The sequence below is a fragment of the Maylandia zebra genome, linkage group LG5, assembly GCF_041146795.1.
Source record: "Maylandia zebra isolate NMK-2024a linkage group LG5, Mzebra_GT3a, whole genome shotgun sequence".
Taxonomy (NCBI): Eukaryota; Metazoa; Chordata; class Actinopteri; order Cichliformes; family Cichlidae; genus Maylandia; species Maylandia zebra.
In genome coordinates this window covers 15,243,288-15,267,798 of record NC_135171.1, presented here as the reverse complement: position 1 = coordinate 15,267,798, position 24,511 = coordinate 15,243,288, and the positions used below count along the sequence as shown (strand labels likewise).

At 43.0% G+C, this 24,511-nt stretch overlaps 1 protein-coding gene across 2 annotated transcripts in view; it reads left to right on the top strand.

The window, feature by feature from the left end:
* The window catches only part of slc2a9l2 (solute carrier family 2 member 9, like 2), a 114,071-nt gene that overhangs the window by 4,066 nt on the left and 85,494 nt on the right, over positions 1 to 24,511 (top strand). Inside the window, exons 2-5 of one of the 2 annotated variants that reach the window (XM_004545266.5) lie at positions 6,448 to 6,585; positions 8,256 to 8,335; positions 12,208 to 12,309; positions 22,218 to 22,378. In XM_004545266.5, the coding sequence (XP_004545323.3) occupies positions 8,273 to 8,335; positions 12,208 to 12,309; positions 22,218 to 22,378 (326 nt within the window). In that variant the 5' untranslated portion in view covers positions 6,448 to 6,585; positions 8,256 to 8,272. The remainder of the gene's footprint in view (positions 1 to 6,447; positions 6,586 to 8,255; positions 8,336 to 12,207; positions 12,310 to 22,217; positions 22,379 to 24,511) is intronic. The other variant, XM_004545267.5, reaches the window with a different exon arrangement.

Below are 24,511 nucleotides of genomic sequence, written 5' to 3'. Positions count from 1 at the left end.
CCTCTTTCTTGGGTTTCTGCTGCCTGAGGTATTCACTGAGCACTCGGTCAGTTGGGGCCATCTTCCTAATGTATTCTTGGATGTTCGTTGTCTCATCCTGGACTGTGGTGCTGACACTCACCAGTCCCCGGCCCCCTTCCTTCCGCTTAGCGTACAGCCTCAGGGTGCTGGATTTGGGGTGAAACCCTCCATGCATGGTAAGGAGCTTTCTTGTCTTTATGTCAGTGGCTTCTATCTCCTCCTTTGGCCAGCCTATTACCCCAGCAGGGTACCTGATCACGGGCAGGGCGTACGTGTTGATGGCCCGGATCTTGTTCTTACCATTCAGCTGACTCCTCAGGACTTGCCTGACCCTCTGCAGGTACTTGGTGGTTGCAGCTTTTCTAGCGGCCTCTTCATGGTTCCCATTCGCCTGTGGGATCCCCAAGTACTTGTAACTGTCCTCTATGTCTGCAATGTTGCCTTCTGGTAGTTCAATCCCCTCAGTTCTGACTACCTTCCCTCTCTTTGTTACCATCCGACTACACTTCTCCAGCCCGAACGACATTCCAATGTCATTGCTGTATAGCCTGGTAGTGTGGATCAGTGAATCGATGTCTCGTTCACTCTTGGCATACAGCTTGATGTCATCCATGTACAGGAGGTGGCTGACAACTGCTCCGTTCTGTAGTCGGTATCCGTAGCCAGTCTTGTTAATGATCTCACTGAGGGGGTTCAGGCCTATGCAGAACAGCAGTGGGGACAGAGCATCTCCTTGGTAGATCCCGCACTTGATGGTGACTTGTGCTATGGGCTTGGAGTTGGCCTCTAGTGTTGTACGCCACATCCCCATTGAGTTCCTGATGAAGGCTCTTAGGGTCCCATTGATCTTGTACAATTCTAGGCATTCCAGTATCCAGCTGTGGGGCATTGAGTCATAGGCCTTCTTGTAATCAATCCAGGCAGTGCACAGGTTGGTCAGTCTGGTCTTGCAGTCTCGGCTGATTGTTCTGTCTACCAGTAGCTGGTGTTTTGCGCCTCTGGTATTCTTGCCAATTCCTTTCTGTGTCCCGCTCATGTATTGACCCATGTGCCTGTTCATCTTAGCCGATATGATGCCTGACAGGAGCTTCCATGTAGTACTGAGGCAGGTTATTGGTCGGTAGTTGGAGGGGACCGGTCCCTTCTTGGGGTCCTTGGGGATCAGGACCGTCCGGCCTTCAGTTAGCCATTCCGGGTGTCTCTCGTTAACTAGCAGCTGGTTCATTTGTGCTGCCAGACGCTCGTGGAGTGCAGTCAGCTTCTTCAGCCAGTAGGCGTGAACCATGTCGGGCCCTGGTGCTGTCCAACTCTTCATACTGGAGACCCTTTCTTGGATATCTGCCACTGTGATGGTTACTGGACCCTGTTCAGGGAGGTCGCTGTGGTCAGCCCTCAGATCCTCTAGCCACTGAGCATTGCCGTTATGGGTTGCATCCTTCTCCCATATGCTCTTCCAGTATTGCTCCGTCTCCAGCCTTGGTGGTGCTGTTCTCTTATTGTTCCCTTGCCACTGAGAGTACACCTTTGCTGGTTCTGTGGAGAACAGCTGGTTTATTCTCCTGCCTTCTATCTCTCTGGTGTACCTCCTCAAGCGGCTGGCCAAGGCTGTGAGTCTTTGCTTGGCAGTTTCCAAGGCCTCAGGTATGGACAGCTTGCTGTATTTCTTAGGCACCTTATTTGTCGCACCTTTCTGCAACTCCGTTAGTTGGCTAACCTCCCTCCGTGCTACTTTGATCTTGCCCTCTAGCCTCCTTCTCCATGGAGGGTACTGCCCCTTGTCGCTGTTCAACTTGTAGCCAAGCATCTCACTGATCACTGTTGCCGTATTGTAGATCAGCTTGTTAGTGTCGGTAATCGTGGTTGTAGGTATTGCCCGTAGTGCTGCATTAACATCATCTAGCAGACCTTCTGAGGGAACTTCACGTAATCTTGGTAACCGGCTACGCGGGATCCAGGTTTCAAGCTTGGCCATGATCCTATTTTTCAGGTCAGTTCCTCTCGCACTCAACGATCCTTCTCCTATCGCACTTGGGGCTATGTACCCAATCTCGGGTGGGGGTGATGATATCTCCCCCCTGACCTGGCGTCCTGACTCCTCCTTGCCGTAGCATTTGTGTTGTACCTCGTCAATCTCTAGCTGTGAGAGCAGTCCCTTCTTTCGAATGTTGGAACACTGAGCTACTAGTTGTTTCGCCGTCATTGTGGATGTTGGGTATCGAAGAATCCATAGGTCCCTCATCCTATTCATGTAGCCCCTTCCGCCGGGGTTACTTGCATAGTAGCATTCCAACAACGCCCTGTTTTCGTCTCTTGCCCACCGATGCCTTCTTGTTCCAGTAGCCCACTTTTCGTCAGGGTGCCCTGGTTCCTCAACACCTGACGCGGACCTTGTTGATCCGGGCGACGTCCGAGCCGGCATGCCTTCATATTTATCTGTCTCGCTCATGTCTGCGGTAGGCTTGCTTAGCATAGGGGGTCTAGCCTTAGGACCCTTACTGGATACAGACGCCCCAGGCAGGAATCGAACTTATAAACGCAACACCTTTGTTACTGCTCCCATTCCCCATGGGATGGACGTAGAGACCTAAAATTCATTCCAGATACACAATATAACCATCCCTCCCAAACAGTGGTCACAAATCAGTCCAAATGTGTGGTAGTGGGCACATCTGCTATATTGAGATAATCCATCCCACCTCACAGGTGTGCCACATCAGGATGCTGATCTGACATCATGAGTAGTGCACAGGTGTACCTCAGACTGCCCACAACAAAAGGCCACCCTGGAATGTGCAGTTTTGTCTCACAGCAAAATGCCACAGATGCCACAAGCAATGAGGGAGCGTGCAATTGGCATGCTGACAGCAGGAATGTCAACCAGATCTGTCGCCCGTGCATTGAATGTTCATTTCTCAACCATAAGCCGTCTCCACAGGCGTTTCAGAGAATATGGCAGCACATCCAACCGGCCTCACAACCGCAGACCTCGTGTAACCACACCAGCCCAGGACCTCCACATCCAGCAGGTTCACCTCCAAGATCGTCTGAGACCAGCCACCCAGACAGCTGCTGGAACAATTGGTTTGCACAACCAAACAATTTCTGCACAAACTGTCAGAAACCGTCTCAGGGACGCTCAACTGCATGCCCGTCATCCTCATCGGGGTCTTGACCTGACTCCAGCTCGTCGCCGTAACAGACTTGTGTGGGCAAATGCTCACATTCGATGGCGTCTGGCACGTTGGAGAGGTGTGCGCTTCACGGATGAATCATGGTTCACATTGTTCAGGGCAGATGGCAGCTGAGAATGTCCCAGTTCTTGCATGGCCAGCATACTCACCGGACATGTCACCCATTGAGCATGTTCGGGATGTGCTTGACCGGCGTATACGACAGCGTGTACCAGTTCCCACGAATATCCAACAACCTCGCACAGCCATTGAAGTGGAGTGGACCAACATTCCACAGGCCACAATTGACAATCTGATAGACTCCATGCGACGATGTGTTGCACTGCATGAGGCAAATGGTGGTCACACCAGATACTGACCGGTTCTGGGTCCCCAGACCCCCAATAGCGCAAAAAACTGCACATTCCAGGGTGGCCTTTTGTTGTGGGCAGTCTGAGGTACACCTGTGCACTACTCATGATGTCAGATCAGCATCCTGATGTGGCACACCTGTGAGGTGGGATGGATTATCTCAATATAGCAGATGTGCCCACTACCACACATTTGGACTGATTTGTGACCACTGTTTGGGAGGGATGGTTATATTGTGTATCTGGAATGAATTTTAGGTCTCTACGTCCATCCCATGGGGAATGGGAGCAGTAACAAAGGTGTTGCGTTTATATTTTTGTTGAGTGTATATATATATATATATATACTTTGACTGACCACATTTTAACCCCAGTGTGTAACATGCAATATATAAAATACACAAGGCATCCTAGGTTCAATATTTTTGTTGTAAAAATAAAAATTCAAGTATGAATTCAGAGGTTTGACGCGCACGGTCTATGGATTTTTCCCCTCCTGAAAGGTCCACACACACCCCAGGCAATCTAATACTTGTGTTACCTAGACTCCCGAGCTGAGAAAAGCGCTCCCAAAGGGGGTGTTCAGCTTACAAGCCCGAGTTTCATTACTCAGCAGTATCTTTTTTCCCCACGGCAGCTATTGACCCAAATGTTTCTTTAGGACAGTTTTCAAAGCAAAAAAAAATAAAAAAAGAAGAAAGAGTTGTTGCTTAATCCTTCAGCCATGTGCTGCTGCTGTAGAGCCTGTACTTTGCAGTTTTGGTAAAAAAAAAATCCAAAAAAAAAATCACGTGTTTGCATTATAAATAGTAGTCACAAGCTGTTTAAAAATGTAATTACTGTGAGGTTGAGGGCGAATAAAGAAGCCATTGAAAAAACCAGTGAAAAAGAAGCCAGTGAAAAAGAAGCCATTGAAAAAGCTGCATGAGGAGGTTTTTTTTGGGGGGGATTAAACACCAAGTTGTTGTGCTCTATAAAACTGCAGCATGTCATGGTTCTTTCTGCCTGCAAAATCAGTTTTTTCTTTTTGGCATTGGAATATTGTTGTTCCTGTTTTTGATAGCACATTAGCCTCCGACATGTCTCTGTGGAATACTTTCATCTGAATGTTCACTTTGGATTATTGTGTCCGTGAATGGTTTGCTCCTCATTCTCACACGAGTTCTAGGAATGTGGCCGAACAATGTGGTGTGTGGTTAAACCGGATGACCACACTTCATTGTTCTTATATTTCGAGAGTCAAGCTCTTATCAGCATGGTATTTGCACATTTGTGAGTTCAGGCCTTGCATTTCCAGCGCCTGGATGGGATGTACTATATACCAAATTTCATGGTGAGTTCCAGGATCTTTATGTTGTCTGACTGCAGTGTTTCCATGCATGAAATGAAGGAGGTTTATGTTCCTTGTCCCCAAACATAATAGATGGTACTTAAATGGTTTCACTGAGTTGCAGCGTGTTCCGGGTTTGAATCTCCTGGTTCTCATTTGTTTGGACTTTGTTTGACTTCAGCTTCTCCCGGTGTGCGTTTCCTGTAGTTGCTCCACAGTCCAAAGACATGTAAGCGTCACTAGCTGTAGGTATGGATGCGGACCCTGGGACCTAGGGCTATGGAAGGAAGAGGAGAAGTCTCTTTGTTTTTATAGAATCATTACCTTTATGTCAAAAAACAAAATTATTTCTCCTAATTGTGACCTCATATTCTTATAGTTATGACCTAGTGTATCAGAACTTTTTGTTTCATCAGGAGAGCTCGTAACAGCGATTTCGTGTCTTGTAATTATGACTTTCTGTTGCATAATATTGAAATCCTTATTTGACTTGAATGTACTATGTGACAAATAAGAGACACAATATAGTCATGCTTTTACAATGCCTTTTTAGTTTATCACTTTATAATCTTTATAAGTAGATTCTGAATATGAATATACTAGGGGTTAGGGTTAATACAATGAGTATTAAAAAAAGAGTTTGCAAGAAGTCAGATGTAGCTCTGGGTCCTTAGAAGAGATCAAATAAACCAGATTAAACTCAAGCGGTAATGCCAACTAGGATAACAATGTAACATAACTAACCAACTACTTAATAGACCCAAATCTAAAGTACCCAAAACTGACCTAGAAAAGCAAGAGACACAGGGAGGGGAGCTAGCAAATTATCTAATAAACGAGAAAACCCCCAATTGGTTCACTAGTGATTTGAATGCTGAATAAAAATATAAAATAGCCAGTGCACCTGCTATCCCACAGCGTACAGGAGTTGGGCGCATTTTACCGACTGTGTCCGATTCGAATGCAGAGAAGTGAACTTAGTGATCGAAGACCTGAATTTCACTGCTTTGAACTTTGAACTTCTAAGTGTCAAACATGTGGATGCAGTTGGAAGTCAGACTTTAAACACCTGTAATCACATCTATGAGTGATGCCACCAGTTCCTGGAGTACACCTGTGCTTCACTGGAGCAAAATGAAAAATGAAGCTGCTTGTGCCACGATACAGTTTTGCAGTGTTTTACGCGGTTGTCGAATTTACTGTAGAATATAATGTTGGCGGTATGTTTGTGCATTTGTTGTGTATTTCACAGCCCTTGTTCTTCCCCATAAATTCTTTATTTAAAATCGATTCATACTGTAGAGCAGCTTGCTGGTTAATACACCTTTTAAGGAAGAAAAAGGTGTTTCATCTAAACCCCCACCCCCTTTTTTGAGGAAGAGTTATTTCTGTAAGTTAATCAAGCGTAATAAATTGTTATCACCATCCTCATGAAACTGTTCATGCTCTTATTAAGACAGGACAGTAGAGAGATCAGTCATTGCCGTCTGTGTGTCTCAGTTATGCAGTAATACCAGCTTATACACATGCAGCGTATTTGTTCTTTTATCTGCAGTGTGGCTGATCTCAGATATGGAGAGGGAGGGAAGAACTCAAGGTTAATCATTTCTCAGTTCTGTTATCACAGTTCTGTCTGGGAAATGTTTGGGGAGTATTCTCTTTGTATGCACTGGATACGTTGCCTGAATGCTGGGTAAGTATATGCCCACAGTCATACTTTTTGTTAAAAACTTTGTACCATTTCTGACTTACATGTATCCACGGTGGGCTTTTATATTTTGACTATATTCACAACACCATGGCTTGTGTTGTTTTACCAAACTTTGTTTAACAGAGCTGAACAAGTCCAGTAAAGTTGTCCTTGTCGAGTCATCTTTGCTAGATTGCTACATTGCTGTGTGTTATTGTGCAAAGAAAGTGGCTTACACATGTCCCCTTTTTAGTCACTTTTCTGTTATATATAAGACAGCATAACTTTATTTATTGACAACAGTTGTTTTTTTTTATCTGGGTATAGGATGTACCACATACAAAAATCGTGGAGCAAGGTGCATATCTTCGAAAGCCACTTTTCAACACTACATGGGGTCTGGGTTTTATAAGCCGGAGAAAGATTTTGCTTTGATGAGGTGGTGTTTCACCTACAGCACTGCACTAATTGAGAGTTATGGTGTAGAATCTCAGACTAACACCCTAACAGTCACACTGCTAAGGGTCACTATGTGGATATGTTTTTGCTTGTTATCTGCTGGGTGGCTTCCAACACTGCAGAACATCAAACAGTTTGAAGTCCTTGTATAAACTGCTTCAACCAACTAAAAACGTCTTCTGAAACAAGGCGGACTCGTTTGATGCTTGAACGAGCACATTTCCCATTGCAGATATAGTCACCTCATGAATTTTGTCTTATGCCTGATGAAACTTTCAAGCGTTAGCCTTCACAGCCATTTATTGTTGAAGAAATACACCGTAAAACATAAATCATCCACTCAGGCTGGCAATAAAATTAATCACATTTATTACTTTATAGCTTCTAATTTGACCTCCTGATCAAACAGCTGATTTAATTAAAAAGTTGCAGTGATCCTTTGCGTAAAATTAGGAAGGTAAAACAAGAACAATCTGATTTGTCACACGTCTTCTTAAGAATTCAATCCACAGCTGTGGGTTTTGATACTGCTCCCTGTGACTCAGAGTCCTGCTGGCTTTCATTTGCATCCAGTCAGAGACTAATTTACTTTTCAGAAACTGTCTGAATGCAAAATGTAATTAACCTTGAAGTCAGAGAGGACTGCTATACAATATCAACTTCTATCAGTACTGCATGAATTACTTCTTTCTGGTTTTGTCTTTGGTTTGTTCAGAATCCCCAAAAAGCTTCATAAAAAGTACAGTTCTCCTTCTTCCCCTTTCACCACCGTGTAACCTGTGGTGGATAAAACTTCCTGTAATTTTTTATTTAACCCTACCAGTTTTCCACTGCCCAGCGATTGCCTGCTGCTGTTCTAGTAACCACTAGGTGGCAGACTGAGTCTTTGATCAGTCAGCTGGTCTAGCAGTAGAAAACGACATTAAAGTGTACTTTAAATCAAGACCAGTATTCCCCCTGTTGTTGAGCAACTGGGTAAAATCCCCTCAAAACTTCAAGCTGGGGGTAACATTTCACACTTTTGCAAGCCAGGAAGCCAGTTTGCTTTCTGGCTTGCAAAGATGTTCTGCATGTCCGTACAAAGAGGTCATTTCCTTTTCAGCACGTTTCACTTAGTTTTCGGTTCCTCCTCATCCTCGTTGTGAAATGTGTCCCGTCTCCTTTCCATATACACAACGTATCTCACGTGATATAACATGGCCTTCTCATTTAAGGTCGCTGAAACGTGAACATGGACGAACAAAAGGATGATCAGATTGACCAAGATGACAGCACTAACAACTCTGAAAAGGAGGTTAGTCAGATTAAGGCACTGATTCTTACGTACTTCTTTGTGTTGTTCTGGCATGAAAAATGTTATAATATAGACAATCATGTCTTTGCTTTATGGAGGAACAGCCCTGCCCTAATAGTACTATATAGACCTCTGGTTTCCCTGTTATTTGGCTACTATGTCATACATTAACCCGTTATGTTATCCGTGGACATTACACAGCTGTGAAGATACTGCACCTCAGTAAATATGTAAATATGTAAATATGTACTGAAACACACACATTTCAAGCTTTTCCCCTAAAACCTGCTGCTGAAACTTGGAACCCCACTTTTTGATCTAAAATGACATCAGCTTTAGTGGTAACCTTCTTCAGATAAAAACTAAAATTATGTTGCAATATAATCTGTCAGTGGATCTGCATATTTCATTACTTATTTTTTGGCCAGTCCACTTCTGCAGAAACAGTGTTATGTCTAAAATACATAGATTTGTGTGAGCTTTGAGGGAGTTTGCATATTCTCATTGTGCGTATGTGGGTTCTCCCTGGGTTCTCTGGCTTCCTCCCACAGTCCACATTGGATTAGATTCATTGGCAGTTCTAAATTGTCTGTAGGTGTTGATGTGAGTGTGAATGGTTCTTGTCTTTGTGTTAGCTCTACAATGGACCGGCAGTCTTTCTAGGGTGTTCCCCGCTTTTCACCCTATGACAGCTGAGAGCCTTAATCGGATAAACAGAAGACACTGGATGGATGGAAATGTGCTTTAGGATAAACAGAATTTAATTGGTCCTTTTCTTTTATGTTTTGCTGGGTGTTAATTTTTCTTATTTTCTGACAAGTACTCAAATCGCACAAATTTGTGTGTTTGCTTGTTACTGAGGACAGTGGATGTCAAATGCTGTATAGGTCTCAAAGCCACTTGGGGAAACTTTGTCATTTGTGTATTGTTGTATTTATGAAAAGAAAAAAAAATTAGTCTTGTTGGAATTTGCGCCCAACTCTTCACATATGCTACAAAGTGATTGTCACACTGAGCCCCTGATTGAGAACATAGTTTAGGCTGTAAGTACCTGGAAGTAACTCATCAGCTCCATTGTTAGTACAACTCCCTCACGCACATATGTCTGTTTCAAAGTTTGCAAGATTAAACTTTAAGGGGCTCTAGAGAATCCATTACCAAACAAAGGAAATGCATGGAAAGACACGTGAAAACAACTCTCAGCGTCACTGGGACATATTTTTTAAGGGACTGTGGGAAAGATGCTACTATCAGTGAGTTTTTAACCTTTAAAAATATGAGATATCAATTTCCCCTATATGACACTACTCCCTGGGTTTTAAGGCGATTGCTTGAGATTTTACTCTTTATTAAAAATATATAAGGATGACTTATACATGCGTATTCAAGGCTCGCAGTAGCCTTATGTATTCTGTTTCAGCTTCATCTCCTTTAACTGTGATGTAGTTTCCTTTACTTTGACTTCATTTTATCAGATAGCATTGTGGATCAAATGTAATTTCAAATGATATCCAGAATATCCTTCCCCTCTCCTCTCCCCACACCCCACCCCTTTAGCTTATCATTATGAGCTGGAATCACAACTTTTCCTTCCTTTCCTCCTCCTAAAGCTTTATCTACAGTCTACTACTCATTTTCTTCAGCTTTAATCACTGGCTCCTCATAGCTCTGCTGCATCTTATCCTCATGGACTTGATAACAATACTGTGCATTCAGTTTTTTAGCTCGTCTTTGCAGTCTATTGGTCCAAGGTATAGGTTGGTACTTCATAGAAAAGCTTATCATCCTTCACTTAATGCTGTATGATGTTTTAAAATATGTTTGTTGCTATAAAACAAATTAATTACACTTACAAAATGTGCACTTAAACCACACACTGGATCTTGGTGAATAAAATATTCAAGTTGAACACAGTGATTGGCACACATTGTGTTACTTCGTTTCGTCAGTGGAAATGAAAAATCGTCAAACCTTTGACGACTGCATTTGAAAACACACCAAAAATCAGAGTTAAAAATTGAAAACACATGCTGATACAACTTGTGTCATAATATGTGGCTCACTAGTGCATATGTTGTCTGTATACACTCCCAACAACAGCCTGATAAGATGACAGCTGGTGTCCTTGGGGTTCTCCTCCTGTTAGACCTGGAAAAGGCTGTTAGTGAACTCTGTGAAGCTATTTGGTGTCTTTGGATGCACTGACTCAGATTGTTCCAGAGATCCCCAATTTGATTCAGGTTTTGGGAAAGTGAGAGCCAGTCAGTGGTATCAGTGCGTTAATCAACCAGTAACCTGTACACTCTGGCCACAGTTGGCTGGAAATTGTCTTGAATTAGGAGAACCCAGGACTCATTGTACCAGCGTAAGGCCGGACGGTGAATCTGAGGTTTTCATCCCCATGCATAACAGCTGTCAGGGTACTGGTACTAACACATGGAGATCTGTGTGATCCTCCAAGGTTATGCTTACTTTGATCACTCAAGTTAAATGATATTGCAGGTAGCATAATGATTGGTACGCCATCTCCAGACTCTTTCCCATCTGTCACATCTGCTCAATGTGAGCCCGTTGTCATCTGTGAATAGAACAGGGTGCTAATGGCAGACCTGCCAGTTCTGGGGTTTCTCTGGCAAATGCCAATCAAGCTGAATGACACTAGTTTGAACACAGGCCTCATTACAGGAAGTCAGGCCCTCATGTCATGCTCAAGGACTCTGATTATCATAATTTGGTCAGAAACATGCAGAAGTAGCCCACTGGAGGTCTTTTTGTGGTATTCTGGCAGTGCTTCTTCTGTTCCTCCTACACAGAGGAGCAGATCCTGGTGCTGTGCTGATGATGGTTCCACGACCCGTCTCCTGGGATCTCCTTTACATTTTTGAGACTGTTCTGTGAGACACGGCAAACATCTTGCAGTGGCATGTATAAATGTGTCATCCTTGAGGAGCTGGACTTCTTGTGCAACCCAGGCTGCCGGAACGGTTTCAAGACACTAACAAAAAGCAAAGAGAAGAAAGAGATAAATCACCTAATAAGGATAAAGAGAGAGCCATAGATGATTGTTACCAAGTATAAAGTCGTTCCCTTTTTGGAGGTTGTGTTGTTGTTGTTGTCTCTTCAGTGCCTCTGCTGTTGCCACTAGACTTCTCCAGTGGTTTATAGCAACATGTAATAGCAAACACCTAGATTACCCCAGTATAATCCCCCGAGGATGATTCCTAACATTCCTGATCATTATTTAACCCTTTCTCTCCCGTAAACCTATACCCAATAGAAACTCATGGTCTTCTATAACTCGTTTACTTAATATTTTGCACAACCTTCTGATGGAGAGCGTAGCACCTTGCCAAGAGGATACTCATAAAGCAAGTATGCAATACAATCTGCTAATCAAGTTTCTTCTTCTAATGGAAAATGGTTTCAATTTAATGATGTTATCTCCTTTCATCATGTGCTACACTGAGGGCAAACCTTTATGATTTTAACCCCTTTATTGCATTTATTGAATTTCTATCCTTCTCTTTTGTATTGAAGTTTTTAATGAGCTTCTTTCAGGTCATCACAGTTTTAGCCTTGATATGGTTTATTTCCTATTTCCATCCTCCTTTGTCATTTTCAGTAATAATATATCACGTTGTCATGAGAAATATATTTCACACAGTGTTGACTTTGCGCTAAAATGAAACAATTGACAAAATAAAAACAAAGCATGGATTTAAGAAGCTGTTTTCTTAGCATTGATGCCCAGAGTAACACAACTCACCCAGGGTTGAATTCCCTTGACTGAATCTGCCCTTGGCATTGATCAACACCAATCTGGAAAGGACTGCATGACTAGCATAATGTGTTCATGTGTGCTCTCTCGTTAGCAGTCACTTACAGCCTGCCTGTTGTGTGCCGCCTTCTTTGGCTCCCTGGGCTCATCTTTCCTTTATGGCTACAACCTCTCTGTGGTCAACGCTCCTGCTCTGGTGAGTCAAACACTTGTTCTCAGCCTTTTTGCAGGGAACCACAAGTGATTTTGTATGTTTTCTTTGTGCGGTAATTAAACTTTTAGTACTCATCCATAAATATTGAATGGCAGTGCTAAAACCAGCTTCTAATAAAGGTACAATTGACAGAACTGTAGCTCTGCAGATACAGAGACACCCCCCCCCCCACCCCCCCACCCATTAAGAAGAAATTGTTCAAAATGAACACAGTATATCGGACTCATAGACACTGTTGTAGTCAGGCTTATCCCCAGTACAGTGACCATTTACAGGTATTATACCGATACATAATACCTTTAGGTATACTTTTTATATATAGGTATTATTTCCATGTGATTGCAGGACAGTCCCAGGGGAGTGTCCTGCCAGATTAATGGTTTCACAGTTTGTTTGGGCAGCTGAGAGCAGGGGAGCCTAAACCTCCAGACCAAATACATATACTTATATTAAATATACTGTACATTACATTTTGGACAGGACTGAAAATCAGTGGCAATAGGTCTGATGAAAAAGTTGATCCATCATGCAGTATCATCTGGAAAGCATGTGACTGGCAGCAGCTTCATTTTTCAGTGGCCCGGTGGCGCCAGTGTCCAGCAGCCTCGCCTCTGTCAGTGCGCCCCAGGGTGGCTGTGGCTACAATGTAGCTTGCCATCACCAGTGTGTGAATGTGTGTGTGAATGGGTGGATGACTGGATATGTAAAGCGCTTTGGGGTCCTTAGGGACTAGTAAAGCGCTATATAAATACAGGCCATTTACCATTTACCATTAATTTTTCAGTATGACATCGATCCCAAACACACTGCCAATGCACTAAAAGCATACTTGGATAGAAAAATACACAGTGCAATACAATGAGTCACGAGTCTTCTTCGAGCTTGAACCTCAACAGCATTGAAGCAGTAAAGGTGGTCATACCAAATACTGACTTTCTAGCTTTTGTATGAAATGTATGGACTCTGTTTTTGCATTATATAATGTGTTTCTATGTATTTTTCAGTACTACAACTATTTCAAATTTTCCAGCAAAAAATATAAAGAAATGAGGGGTTGCTTTTGCAAAGTAATGTGTATCCGAAAAATACAACATGTGCAGCCAATGTTCTTGTAAGTTTACATTACATCTTCTTTGACTGGTGAAACAGAAACTGCATTTTTGAGTTCTGTACAAGTTCAATTATGTGGTGCCACTCGAATGGGAAACGTGTTTCAGAGGTCATGCTTTCCAATCAGGCTGTTTGTTTGTTCAGAGGTAATTAGGTGTCTCACAGGTTATATAATTAGTGTTCAAGCGCCACGACCTTCAGCTCTGCAGTTACACCTACACTAACAACTAATACTGCAGAAAACACAAAAAACATGATTTTATTTTTCATCGTAGTACAATTCCCAAGCTCAGATTAAGGAGCTGTAGTTTAGAAAGCTGATAAAAAGTGAATTCAGTCTACTTTATATTTTAAATTAAGCATAATATTATGTTTTACAGTGTACTTTCTGACAGTTCAGTGTAATTTCACATTTTGATACTGCTCTTAACAGTGTCCATATTTTAAAATAAATTTGAAAATAGATGATTGACCTTATATGGGAAGATTTTAACAGAACAGATTCATATGATGTATTTCTCAGTGTGCCTTCAGTAGATTATGAGTCCTCCAAACAAGCTTGAAAACAATATATAGGGGGTGGTAGTTGTACGCTTACCAAGAGCCTGCATATTTTGTCACAGTACCTCTCAAAAATAAGAGGCGCAAAAATGATAGCACAGTTTATGAACAATGCATTCTTTGTCTAAACAATGACAATAAGTTTCCCACTGTTTTTTATTTCAGAATGTAAAGTTTTGAAATGTTGTTTTCTTGTCAAGGACATCATGTTATTATGTTCTCTAGGACCTACTATCCAAGTGGATTATTCTTTAAATGCTGTACATGTATGATCTTCTACAAATCCTCCAAATTTCTTAGTGGCAGGCTATAACTGAAATTGCTTTGCTTTCATTAAAAAACATTATGGGCACCCTGGGTTTAGGCTGTGTGAGACTTTGTAACAGGCTGGTTTTATTTGCATCTTAAGGGCTTCATTCCTAATGTTTCTAATTGTTCACTTCTCTATACTTGGTAGAACTCAACAAAACACAGCCTACATACTATTAAGGCTTTCCTTTTTAACAATTTGTTCAGAAATGTGATGATTTTATTTTATATTTTAAATTTATTTCACCGTTATTTGTACAAATGAACCTCACTGAGACACGGGTTCTCATTTTCAAGCGACCTACTGATTACTGCATGGAATTAGTAGGGTGTAAAATGCACTTAACAAAAAATAAATAAAAGAAAATTGAGAAGTAATTAAAAAAAAACAAGCAAACAAAAATTAACCTTCCAGATCTTCTTTGCACACAGTTCCACTCTGCACAACCCCAAAATCTGTTGCCTGGATATTTTGTTTTCTGCTTGGCTTAGCAAACTTAAAAGTCCCACCTACTGTTTAATCTGTATTTTGCAGCTAATTCTCCAGTTTACGTCGTTGTTGAGCCATTGCTTTTTTGTTTACTCCCCTTTATAGAATCTGCCCACCAGAAGCACCAGCTGATCATTTATGCAGCGCTGGCTCTCCTCCACCTCAGTAGGGCTCACCACTTCTCCTGCTGTCTTTACAAAAGCCGAACAGAATAAACCAACAAAAACGTTGAGTTGAATTAGGATAACACAACAGAAGGAATGTTACAGACAGAGTTCTCACTACATTTCAAAAAAGACCGAGTCGATCTCTTTAATAGTTCACTAAAGCCACAATCGTTTCTACACGCGGCACAAAAACCTATAAATGAACATTCAGCTTTCTCCACGCACAGCAGGGCCACCCCCAGCAGCGAGCTATCTTCAAATGTGGGCAAAGGAATATTATATGAAGTGTTAAAAATTCATTTCCATTGAACTCTAATAGGTTGAGCTATTGAGGTATCAGACATTAGATATGCAAGTAGACCACAAACCTCATCTTAGAGGAGAAGCATCAAAGTAGGGGCAAAAAACTATTTGCTACTCTTCATTCCACTTCCAGACAATGTCAAGATGATGGGAATTTACTCATTAATAATGTATAACTACCGTCATTTTCTGTAGACATCAAATTTACCCTGCTAAAGAAATCTTCACAAAGACATTTTCTTGGAGGTAACTGGGTGCACCAGTAACATCTTTGAATTAATGTGCATGATAGTGGCATGGCATTAATCTCCCCTCGACACAACACCTGTTATAAAAATGAAGGAGTCTTAATCATTATTTATGCAAACATTTCTTACGACAGCTTGACATTAACTGAGACAACATAACAACAGATCGACTCATGAACGGCTTCACTCTGATAGAAAACCAGTGAGTGTAAAATATTATATAGCCATGTCAAACAGATGTTGCCATGGTACAAAATCTAAAAATATTGATTGTGTTTTGTGGCTGTGATGCTGGTGAGAAATAACTGTTGAACACATGAATAACTGAACTCGGTGGATGTTTGCAGGGAGTGATGTGATGATGATGTGAAGTAATATCTTTGGTAATTATTAGGGGTGCAACGATACACAAAATTCACGGTTCGGTTCGGTTCGATACGATACTTTGGTGTCACGGTTCGATATTTTTTCGATACAAAAAAAATGTTCATGCCTTTTTAATTTGTCATTTATTAAAATTATAAATATATATTTTAACTCAAAAGTACAGTTTTTAAATTTAACCCTAACCCTTGTGCGTGTTTTTTATTTTGACAGCGAATGCGCACCTGCGGACCACTTATGTGCAGCCCCGGTTATTTAGCTCATCATATTGCAGCCACAGAAATTATTTTGTCCATGAAACCATAAAGCTGCACTTTCTTTTTGCCTTATAGTCTGATTTGTCATAACTTCTCCGTTTTGTGGTAAGCTTTTCTTTGGCTGTCACTTCTTCAAATCAAATCAAATCAAATCACTTTTATTGTCACATCACATGTGCAGGCACACTGGCACAGCACATGCGAGTGAAATTCTTGTGTGCGAGCCCCACAAGCAACAGAGATGTGCAAACACAACAACACAAACGAGCAAAATACAAGAATGGCCAACCTGAACTAATAAATATATGTACAATATATAATAGTGTATGCATTTCTGGATGTGTATACTAAATATTTTCCTACGTGTGTGTGTGTGTGTATGTGTGTGTGTGTGTGTGTGTATACACATTTTTACAAATTAAATAGTAAAAAAAAAAAAAAAAAAAAAAAAAAAATAATAATAATAATAATAAAATATATAAAATATACAGAGTTGAATATGTGCAAAACAAGTGGCATTTATATACAGTGTGGAGTGCATAATGTTGAAGTTCCAGTAGTGAAGCTGAGGTGTCTATGACGTGTTCAGCAGTCTGATGGCCTGATGGAAAAAGCTGTCTCTCAGTCTGCTGGTACGGGACCGGATGCTGCAGAACCTCCTTCCTGATGGAAGCAGTCTGAACAGTTTATGGCTGGGGTGACTGGAGTCCTTGATGATCCTCCCCGCTTTCCTCAGGCAGCGCTTCCTGTAGATGTCTTGGAGGGAGGGAAGCTCACCTCCAATTATCCGTTCAGAGCACCGCACTACTCGCTGGAGAGCTTTGCAGTTGTAGGCGGTGCTGTTGCCATACCAGGTGGTGATGCATCCAGTGAGGATGCTCTCAATGGCACAGTGATAGAAGGTCCTGAGGATGCGGGGGCTCATGCCGAATCTTTTCAGTCTCCTGAGAAAGAAGAGGCGCTGCTGCGCCTTCTTCACTGTTTTGTTTGTGTGTACTGACCACGTAAGATCCTCAGCCAGATGTACTCCAAGGAACCGGAAGCTGCTCACTCTCTCCACAGCAGCGCCGTTGATGGTGATGGGGGTGTGTACTTCTCTGCACCTCCGGAAGTCCACTATCAACTCCTTTGTCTTTGCGACGTTGAGGGTGAGATGGTTGTCTTGACACCAGTGGGTCAGGGCGCTGACCTCCTCCCTGTAAGCCGTCTCATCACCGTTGGTGATAAGACCCACCACTGTAGTGTCGTCCGCAAACTTCACAATGATGTTGGAGCTGTTAGTGGCTGTGCAGTCGTAGGTGTAGAGTGAGTACAGGAGAGGGCTCAGTACACACCCCTGTGGAGCACCAGTGTTCAGTGTGATGGGGGATGAGGTGATGCTGCCCAGTCTGACCACCTGGCGTCTGTCAGACAGGAAGCTAAGGATCCAGCTGCAGAGGGAGCTGCTCAGTCCTAGATCCTGCAGTTTCCTGTCCAGCTTCGAGGGAACGATGGTATTGAATGCTGAGCTGTAATCTACAAACAGCATTCTCACATACGTGTCTCTCTTCTCCAGGTGTGACAGGGCAGTGTGTAGTGTCAGGGCTATGGCATCATCAGTGAACCTGTTGTGGCGGTATGCAAACTGTAGAGGGTCCAGTGAGTCGGGTAGTGCAGAGCAGATGAAGTCCCTGACCAGCTTCTCGAAGCATTTGCTTACGATGGGGGTCAGGGCTACAGGTCGCCAGTCGTTCAATGAGGAGATGGTGGAGGATTTGGGTACAGGGACGATGGTGGCCATTTTGAAGCAGGCTGGGACTACAGACAGAGAGAGGGAAAGGTTGAAGATGTGCGTGAACACTCCAGCCAGCTGAGCCGCGCATGACCTGAGGACGCGGCCGGGAATCCCGTCCGGACCAGTAGCTTTGCGTGCGTTCACCTTCCTGAAGCACTTCCGCACATCCTCCTCAGACACAGTGTGCGCACTGACGTCATCCGCGGTGCGCACACTGTCCAGTCTCATGGTGTTCGCTGTGTCGAATCTAGCGTAGAATACGTTTAGATCCTCACACAGAGAGGCCGTGGTCTGCGGTGTGCTGGTTTTCCCTCTAAAGTCTGTGATCGTGTTTAGTCCCTGCCACATACTCCGAGGGTTGTCAAACTGTTGCTCCACCCTGTCCCTGTACTCACGTTTGGCTGCTTTGATCATCTTCCGGAGTTGGTAATGTGCGTGTTTGTAGTCCGATGTGTTCGCGGAGGCAAAGGCGGTGTTCCGTGCCGCCAGTGCCACGCGAACATCTCCGTTAATCCAGGGTTTTTGATTTGGGAAGGATTTGACTGTTCTGGATGGGACGACATCTTCCACGCATTTCCTGATAAATCCACAGACTGAGTCTGTGTATTCATCAATGTCTCTGGCGGCCACGTGAAACATTTCCCAGTCTGCGTGATCAAAACAGTCCCGCAGCGCAGACTCCGATTGGTCCGTCCAACAGTGCACCGCCCTCCGGGTTGGAGCTTCCTGTTTCAGCTTCTGCCTGTAGGCGGGCAGGAGCAGGATGGAGCAGTGATCTGATTGGCCGAATGGGGCGCGGGGGAGGGCTTTGTACGCATCCCGGAAAGAGGTGTAACAGTGGTCGAGTAGCCGGTTTCCACGTGTGTTGAAAAGGATGTGTTGATGGAGTTTTGGTGAGACTTTCTTCAGGTTTCCCTTATTAAAGTCTCCGGCTGTGATAAACGCTGCCTCTGGGTGTGCGGTTTCCTCGCTGCTGATCGCGCTGTACAATTCCCTGAGTGCACGGTCAGTGTCGGCTTGTGGGGGAATGTAAACAGCCGTAATAATCACTGCTGTAAATTCCCTCGGTAGCCAGAATGGCCGGCACTTAATCATCAGGTACTCCAGGTCCGGTGAGCAGAAGGATTTGACCGGGTGCACGTTCGCATAATCACACCAGCTGTTGTTGATCATGAAACACACACCACCGCCTCTGCTTTTCCCAGTAAGATCCTGTGACCTGTCCGCGCGGTGCACAGAGAACCCCGGCAGTTGTATTGCGGAGTCCGGTACTTTGTCCGATAGCCAGGTTTCTGTGAGGCAGATCACGCAGCAGTCCCGCATCTCTCGCTGGAATGAGATCCGTGCCCGAAGCTCGCACAGCTTGTTCTCCAGAGACTGCATATTAGCCAGTAATAAACTGGGTAACGGTGGTCTGTAAGTGCGCCGTCTCAGTCGAACCAGAACGCCAGATCTTCTCCCTCTGCGTCGGCGTTTGCGGCCTCCAGGGCCAGAGAACAAAGGCGTCTCAGGTGAGATGAATGGGGGGTCTGCAAACGGAGCGTCCGTGTTGCAAAACTTGAACTCCGGAAAGTTATAAGAAAGACCGTCTTTTATGTCCAGTAAGGTTTGTCGGTCGTACACAAGGAGACAAGTGCTGCTCGTGAAAAAATAAAGGAAAAGTAAAATTAAACACAGAAGAAAGCCGTTGCTTGGGGGAGCTCGTGATGAGGCTGCCATACTCGGCGCCATCTTGAAACAACACCCTGACCTTCACCCTGACCTGTCTTATTTGGCTCAGCAGAACTAAAATATAAATCCTGCTGCTTTTACACACGGACTCACATAATGCTCAGCGATTCTCTGCGCGATCAACCTCTCACATGTTTAAGCTTGCTGCGGGAGATTTCACTTGTCATGTTTGCATAGTAAGCTAACGATTAATAAGACGATGTCAGAGGAATTGGTGCACAAAATATCATCACTCACAGATCAGTGCTGTCGTCTCTATACACAGTTCGCACGATTGCAAAGTGAAAGCAAAAAAACAAGCGCAAATTCAAACGCGATTTCAATATGTCACATATTGACAGTGGCTCACCGATGCCAATGACATAATTACCCAGCTACATTTCTGAAAGAATGCAAAAGCATTGACATATATTTTTCCTACAATAGCCCGACGGGCAGGGAAGAGATAGATTTTGGTAGCCCGACTGAAAAAATCGCTAGCCCCAGGACGTCGGGCTAGCGATATTGCGAGCCCTGTATCTGATTGAGGAATCACTCATCTTTGGAAAAGAGAGTTTATTACAGAGAAATGTCTCTTTCCAAAATAAAAGCTATACTATCCGCTTCTTCTGGGCTATATTCTCAGCAGCATAAGGAGAATCATGTGCTAACAGCTGTCTAAATGACTCGGCTAAAGTTAGTAGCATGCTTGTTGTTTTTGTCTTTGCACTAGGATGATGTCGGCGTAAATGTGCAGTCATATTCGTTGTGTTCCCACTAGTGCTTTCAGGTTAATCTCATTGAAATGACCTTAATGCCACAACACGGCAAATCTCTGTTAACGAGCTACCGCCGATCGCCCCGTGCATGGGGCTAGACGGCCAACACGTTAACGAGCTAACTGCGCTAACACACTAGTTCCCACCCATGTAATTGAGCATTGCGTGGCACATCCAACATACTGTTTTACTTTAGTCCATGACTCGCTTACCTTCAGGGTCATACGTCACATGAAAACCAAAATAATTCCAAACGCCAGATCTGAATGAGGGGGGGGGGGTCCATGTTGCAAGGAAAGCTTAACTTCTGTCTTGCTAGCTTGCCCTGCGCTCTTCCTTCTGACTATGCTGTCTGTGTTGAGCGCTCAGTGGATCTGCGCTCCACAGTGCAGCCTAGGCGGAGTAGTCGAACGCAGATTCACTGAGCGCTCAACACAGACAGCATCGTCAGAAGGAAAGTTGATAAAATAAATTACAAATGTTGTATTGTTCATACATATGCGTACCGAACCGAAAGCACTGTATCGAACGGTTCAATATCGATACGAATATCGTTGCACCCCTAGTAATTATTTATCTATAGCACGTGACTTGGCTGATCTTCAGTAAAAGTAGCGATAAGGGTGATGAAAGCCCTGTAGAAACTGGTGTAACCTGTAAACCCCCCCCCCCCCCCCCCCCTTTTCCTAGCGATAGAATTGTTTTCAGCAAATTTGAAGTGACATCAAAGGTCATTTTTCAGTCTTAAGTTAAGCAAAGCCGGCAATCATGCTCGTGATACATGATGCTTACAATGAGTAGCTCCTAAGCCAAAGCAAGCAATGACAGCAACTGTGTGACCACTGCCCTTCCTGACAGTGCTGAAGACAGGGAGGGCTTCAGCTTTGGTTTAACAGGAATTCAGTCGCAGTTGTTAAATGAAAGATCAAAAAGCTATAAGGCCCTTTGCTTTCTATGCAACCGACGTCTTCACGCTCAATGAAGACACTTTAGAATTCTCGTGGGTTGATACAAGTGCCGTAAAAATTTAATGCGACGCATTCACTGACTCATTGTAGCCTGTGCTTCAACTTCTTAATGAAGTCACTCAGTTTGTTGCTATTACGCTATTTGCTATTTTTTAAAGTAAAGTTATACAAAACGTCAGACACTGTCTGTAAAAAGAATGCTATCGTGATGCTCCAGTCAAACTATCCAAATCTCAAACTTTTGATGTGATGATTGATTAGGTGTTTTACACGTCATTTATTCATTTTATTGGATACAAGGAGTCAATCAATCACGTATATGAACACATGAACAAATTTTAGATCGCATTAGGGCAGGTAGGTCAGAGAGAGATAAGAGTGTTTCACATGTGACAAACCTGAATACAGATGCAAAGAATAAACAATTCTTTTATGAAATCTGGAGCTATTCAATAAACATCCAGGGCCGCCCAGGGCTAATGACATGCCTGCATTAAGCCTGCTGAAATTAATTTATTTGCATATTGTGGAGACCAGATATAAAATCTTACCAATATTATTACTGGTATTAAAGCAAAATGTTTTCAGATCATATTGTTTAACAATCATTTCCTGGTAGTCCTTTTCTCCAGGCAAAGTTTAGGTCATAAAGTCAGATTGGAAATGTAAAAACACACTCATGATACATATGATATTCAGTAAACATGTGTTGGGGGTTTCTAGGTTTACATTTAAACTTTTTAAATATCAATGTTTTTTGTTTGTTTTCACCATTTATCCATATGAATAACACATTTAAAACATCTCTTTGTGTTCCTTTTGTATTGCAGTACATTAAAGCTTTCTACAATAAGACATGGATTGAGAGATATGGGGAGCCTATTTCAGCGGAGACGGTGACCCTCCTCTGGTCCGTCACAGTGTCCATATTTTCTATTGGAGGCCTTTTTGGAGCCCTGTCTGCCACGTTAATCATCAAAGTACTGGGCAGGTGAGAACACTGTTATGTGCTTACAATATCACTGGTAAGAAGTTTGCTTTTATATCCTTCACTCATCAGGGAATGGCGAACAGCAGTCATTTTGGTGCAAACGATTATGTTATGAGTGAATATGAACAACACTGTAGATCCTTTGGCTTCCTTTGTTGTGGGGAGCGGTCTCTCTGGATCGAGCTTGTTCTGGTGAATCCCACAAATGCTTGGTCGGATTGAAATCGAGGGACCGCAGGATAACACTGTGCTGCACAAACACAAGAAAGGGGAATTTTTGAAGTGTGGTGTGCTGCTGTTAGCAAGGGAAGAAAGAAACCACTAACCACTTGATCTGCAACAGTGCTTAGGCAGGTGGTAAATGACCTTGTTTGTGCACGAACTGTTGGCTTCTCAGTATGATGTTAATTTAACAAAATGATCCAACAAAATCATTGTGGTTTTAACACTGTGGCTCACCTCTCCAGCTGTGACTAAATAACAGTGATGTTAAATACAAACACAGACCCTTAAAGTGTACAAGTGTTATTTTTGTTCCTCGTGTCTCCCTTTTGGTACAAGGCTCCGTTAGACAACCAGTTCCTTTAAGTACAATAATGAATAATTTTAAATCTACTCTGTAGCAATCTCACTGTTGTCTTTAGCCTCCATTTACAATGATCAAGTACCAGTAAGTTTTTGTAATGGATTTAAGACATAAAAGACTGTCAGTGCACTGACTCCAAGGACATAAAAGGTATTGGTCTTTACTGACTTGCACTGGTTTGACAGCCTATATACTGCATGATGAGATCCAATCTCACAGCCAGCGTGATGCATTTAGCTTTAACTTTTGATCACCTATGTGTTGGACTGCAGAGCCACATGTCCTACTATCCTCAAGGGACACGTTCAGGCACTAACAAAATCACCTCAGGGCTATGAAATGATACGTCTTCTAAAGAATCTGTTATCCACTAATGACAAGAGTGTCACAGAGAGACTTATGAAGCTTTTACTCAGAGTCATTTCAGACAATTAAGATACCCTTGAGGTTCACCTTGGATTTCTCAGGTTGCGATCCTCACTGTGTTAATTAGGTTGAAGTGTATAATTCATTTTCCCTCCACATTCCCTGCTAGACGTGTGGGTCAGCTGGAAGTTTTACACAGAGTTTCGGAAAGGTTGAAATTCAGATGTCAGGGACAAGAGTTGAATATATATGTTAACTTAATGAGGACTCATGGAGCAATTGAAATGAAACACACTTCAAAGTATGCCAGGGAAGCCGAGGTAGGTTTAGTTTTAAAAAAAAAATCAGTAGAGGTGTGTGGACATTTCACCACAGACATGAAAAGAGATTAATAAACATTTGTGGTCAACTGCACTGCTACATAAATGAGTGTATTTAAATTTTAGATTTAAATGTAGATTTAGACACAGCAAGAGAGAAAAGCCTTCATCTCAGAAACAAAACACGGCTGATTATCATGCTGCTGGTGTTGTGTGACTGATGTTGAAATACAAATGCTATAACTTACGAAATGTGCTGCTCTGAGAGCCTCAGTGGCGTTGTTAAGCATCTCACTTCAAAGATAGCAAAAATCAATAGGAAGAAAACATTTTTCTTTGACCCCTGACATTAAAAAAAGTACAGTTCAGACAAGACCTGAATGCGCACACACGGCAGACAGGCATGCTGAAGAAAAAAAGAAACTTGGTCAACAAAGGCTGGTAAAGTAAAAGTACGCAGATGAGCTGGAGATCACACGCAAATGGCCCGATGCTGGAGAACAAGGGAACCAGAGATGTTGGGTGGCCTGGTGGCAAGGCAGATAAACAGTGCTGCCCAGGTGCTGCAGACGGGGGATTAAAAAGAGACTACTCCAGGAGGCAGGACCTGCTGTGAAAGTGGAGCTCCATCAGGGCCATGCTAGAGGCTAATGGTTAAGATACAGCAGGGAACAGGTAGGAAGACCAAAGAAGAGATGAGGTCAAGACAAAGGCTGGAAACCAGAACAGTTGGACAACAGAAGAGGTTCAGCAGGCAGGACAGACAGATGCTCTTTGAAACGGGGGTCAGTTGTGACAGCTGATGCGACCTGGTGTAATCGTGTCCTGCATGGCTAGAGGCCGCACTAAATTCTGTTATAT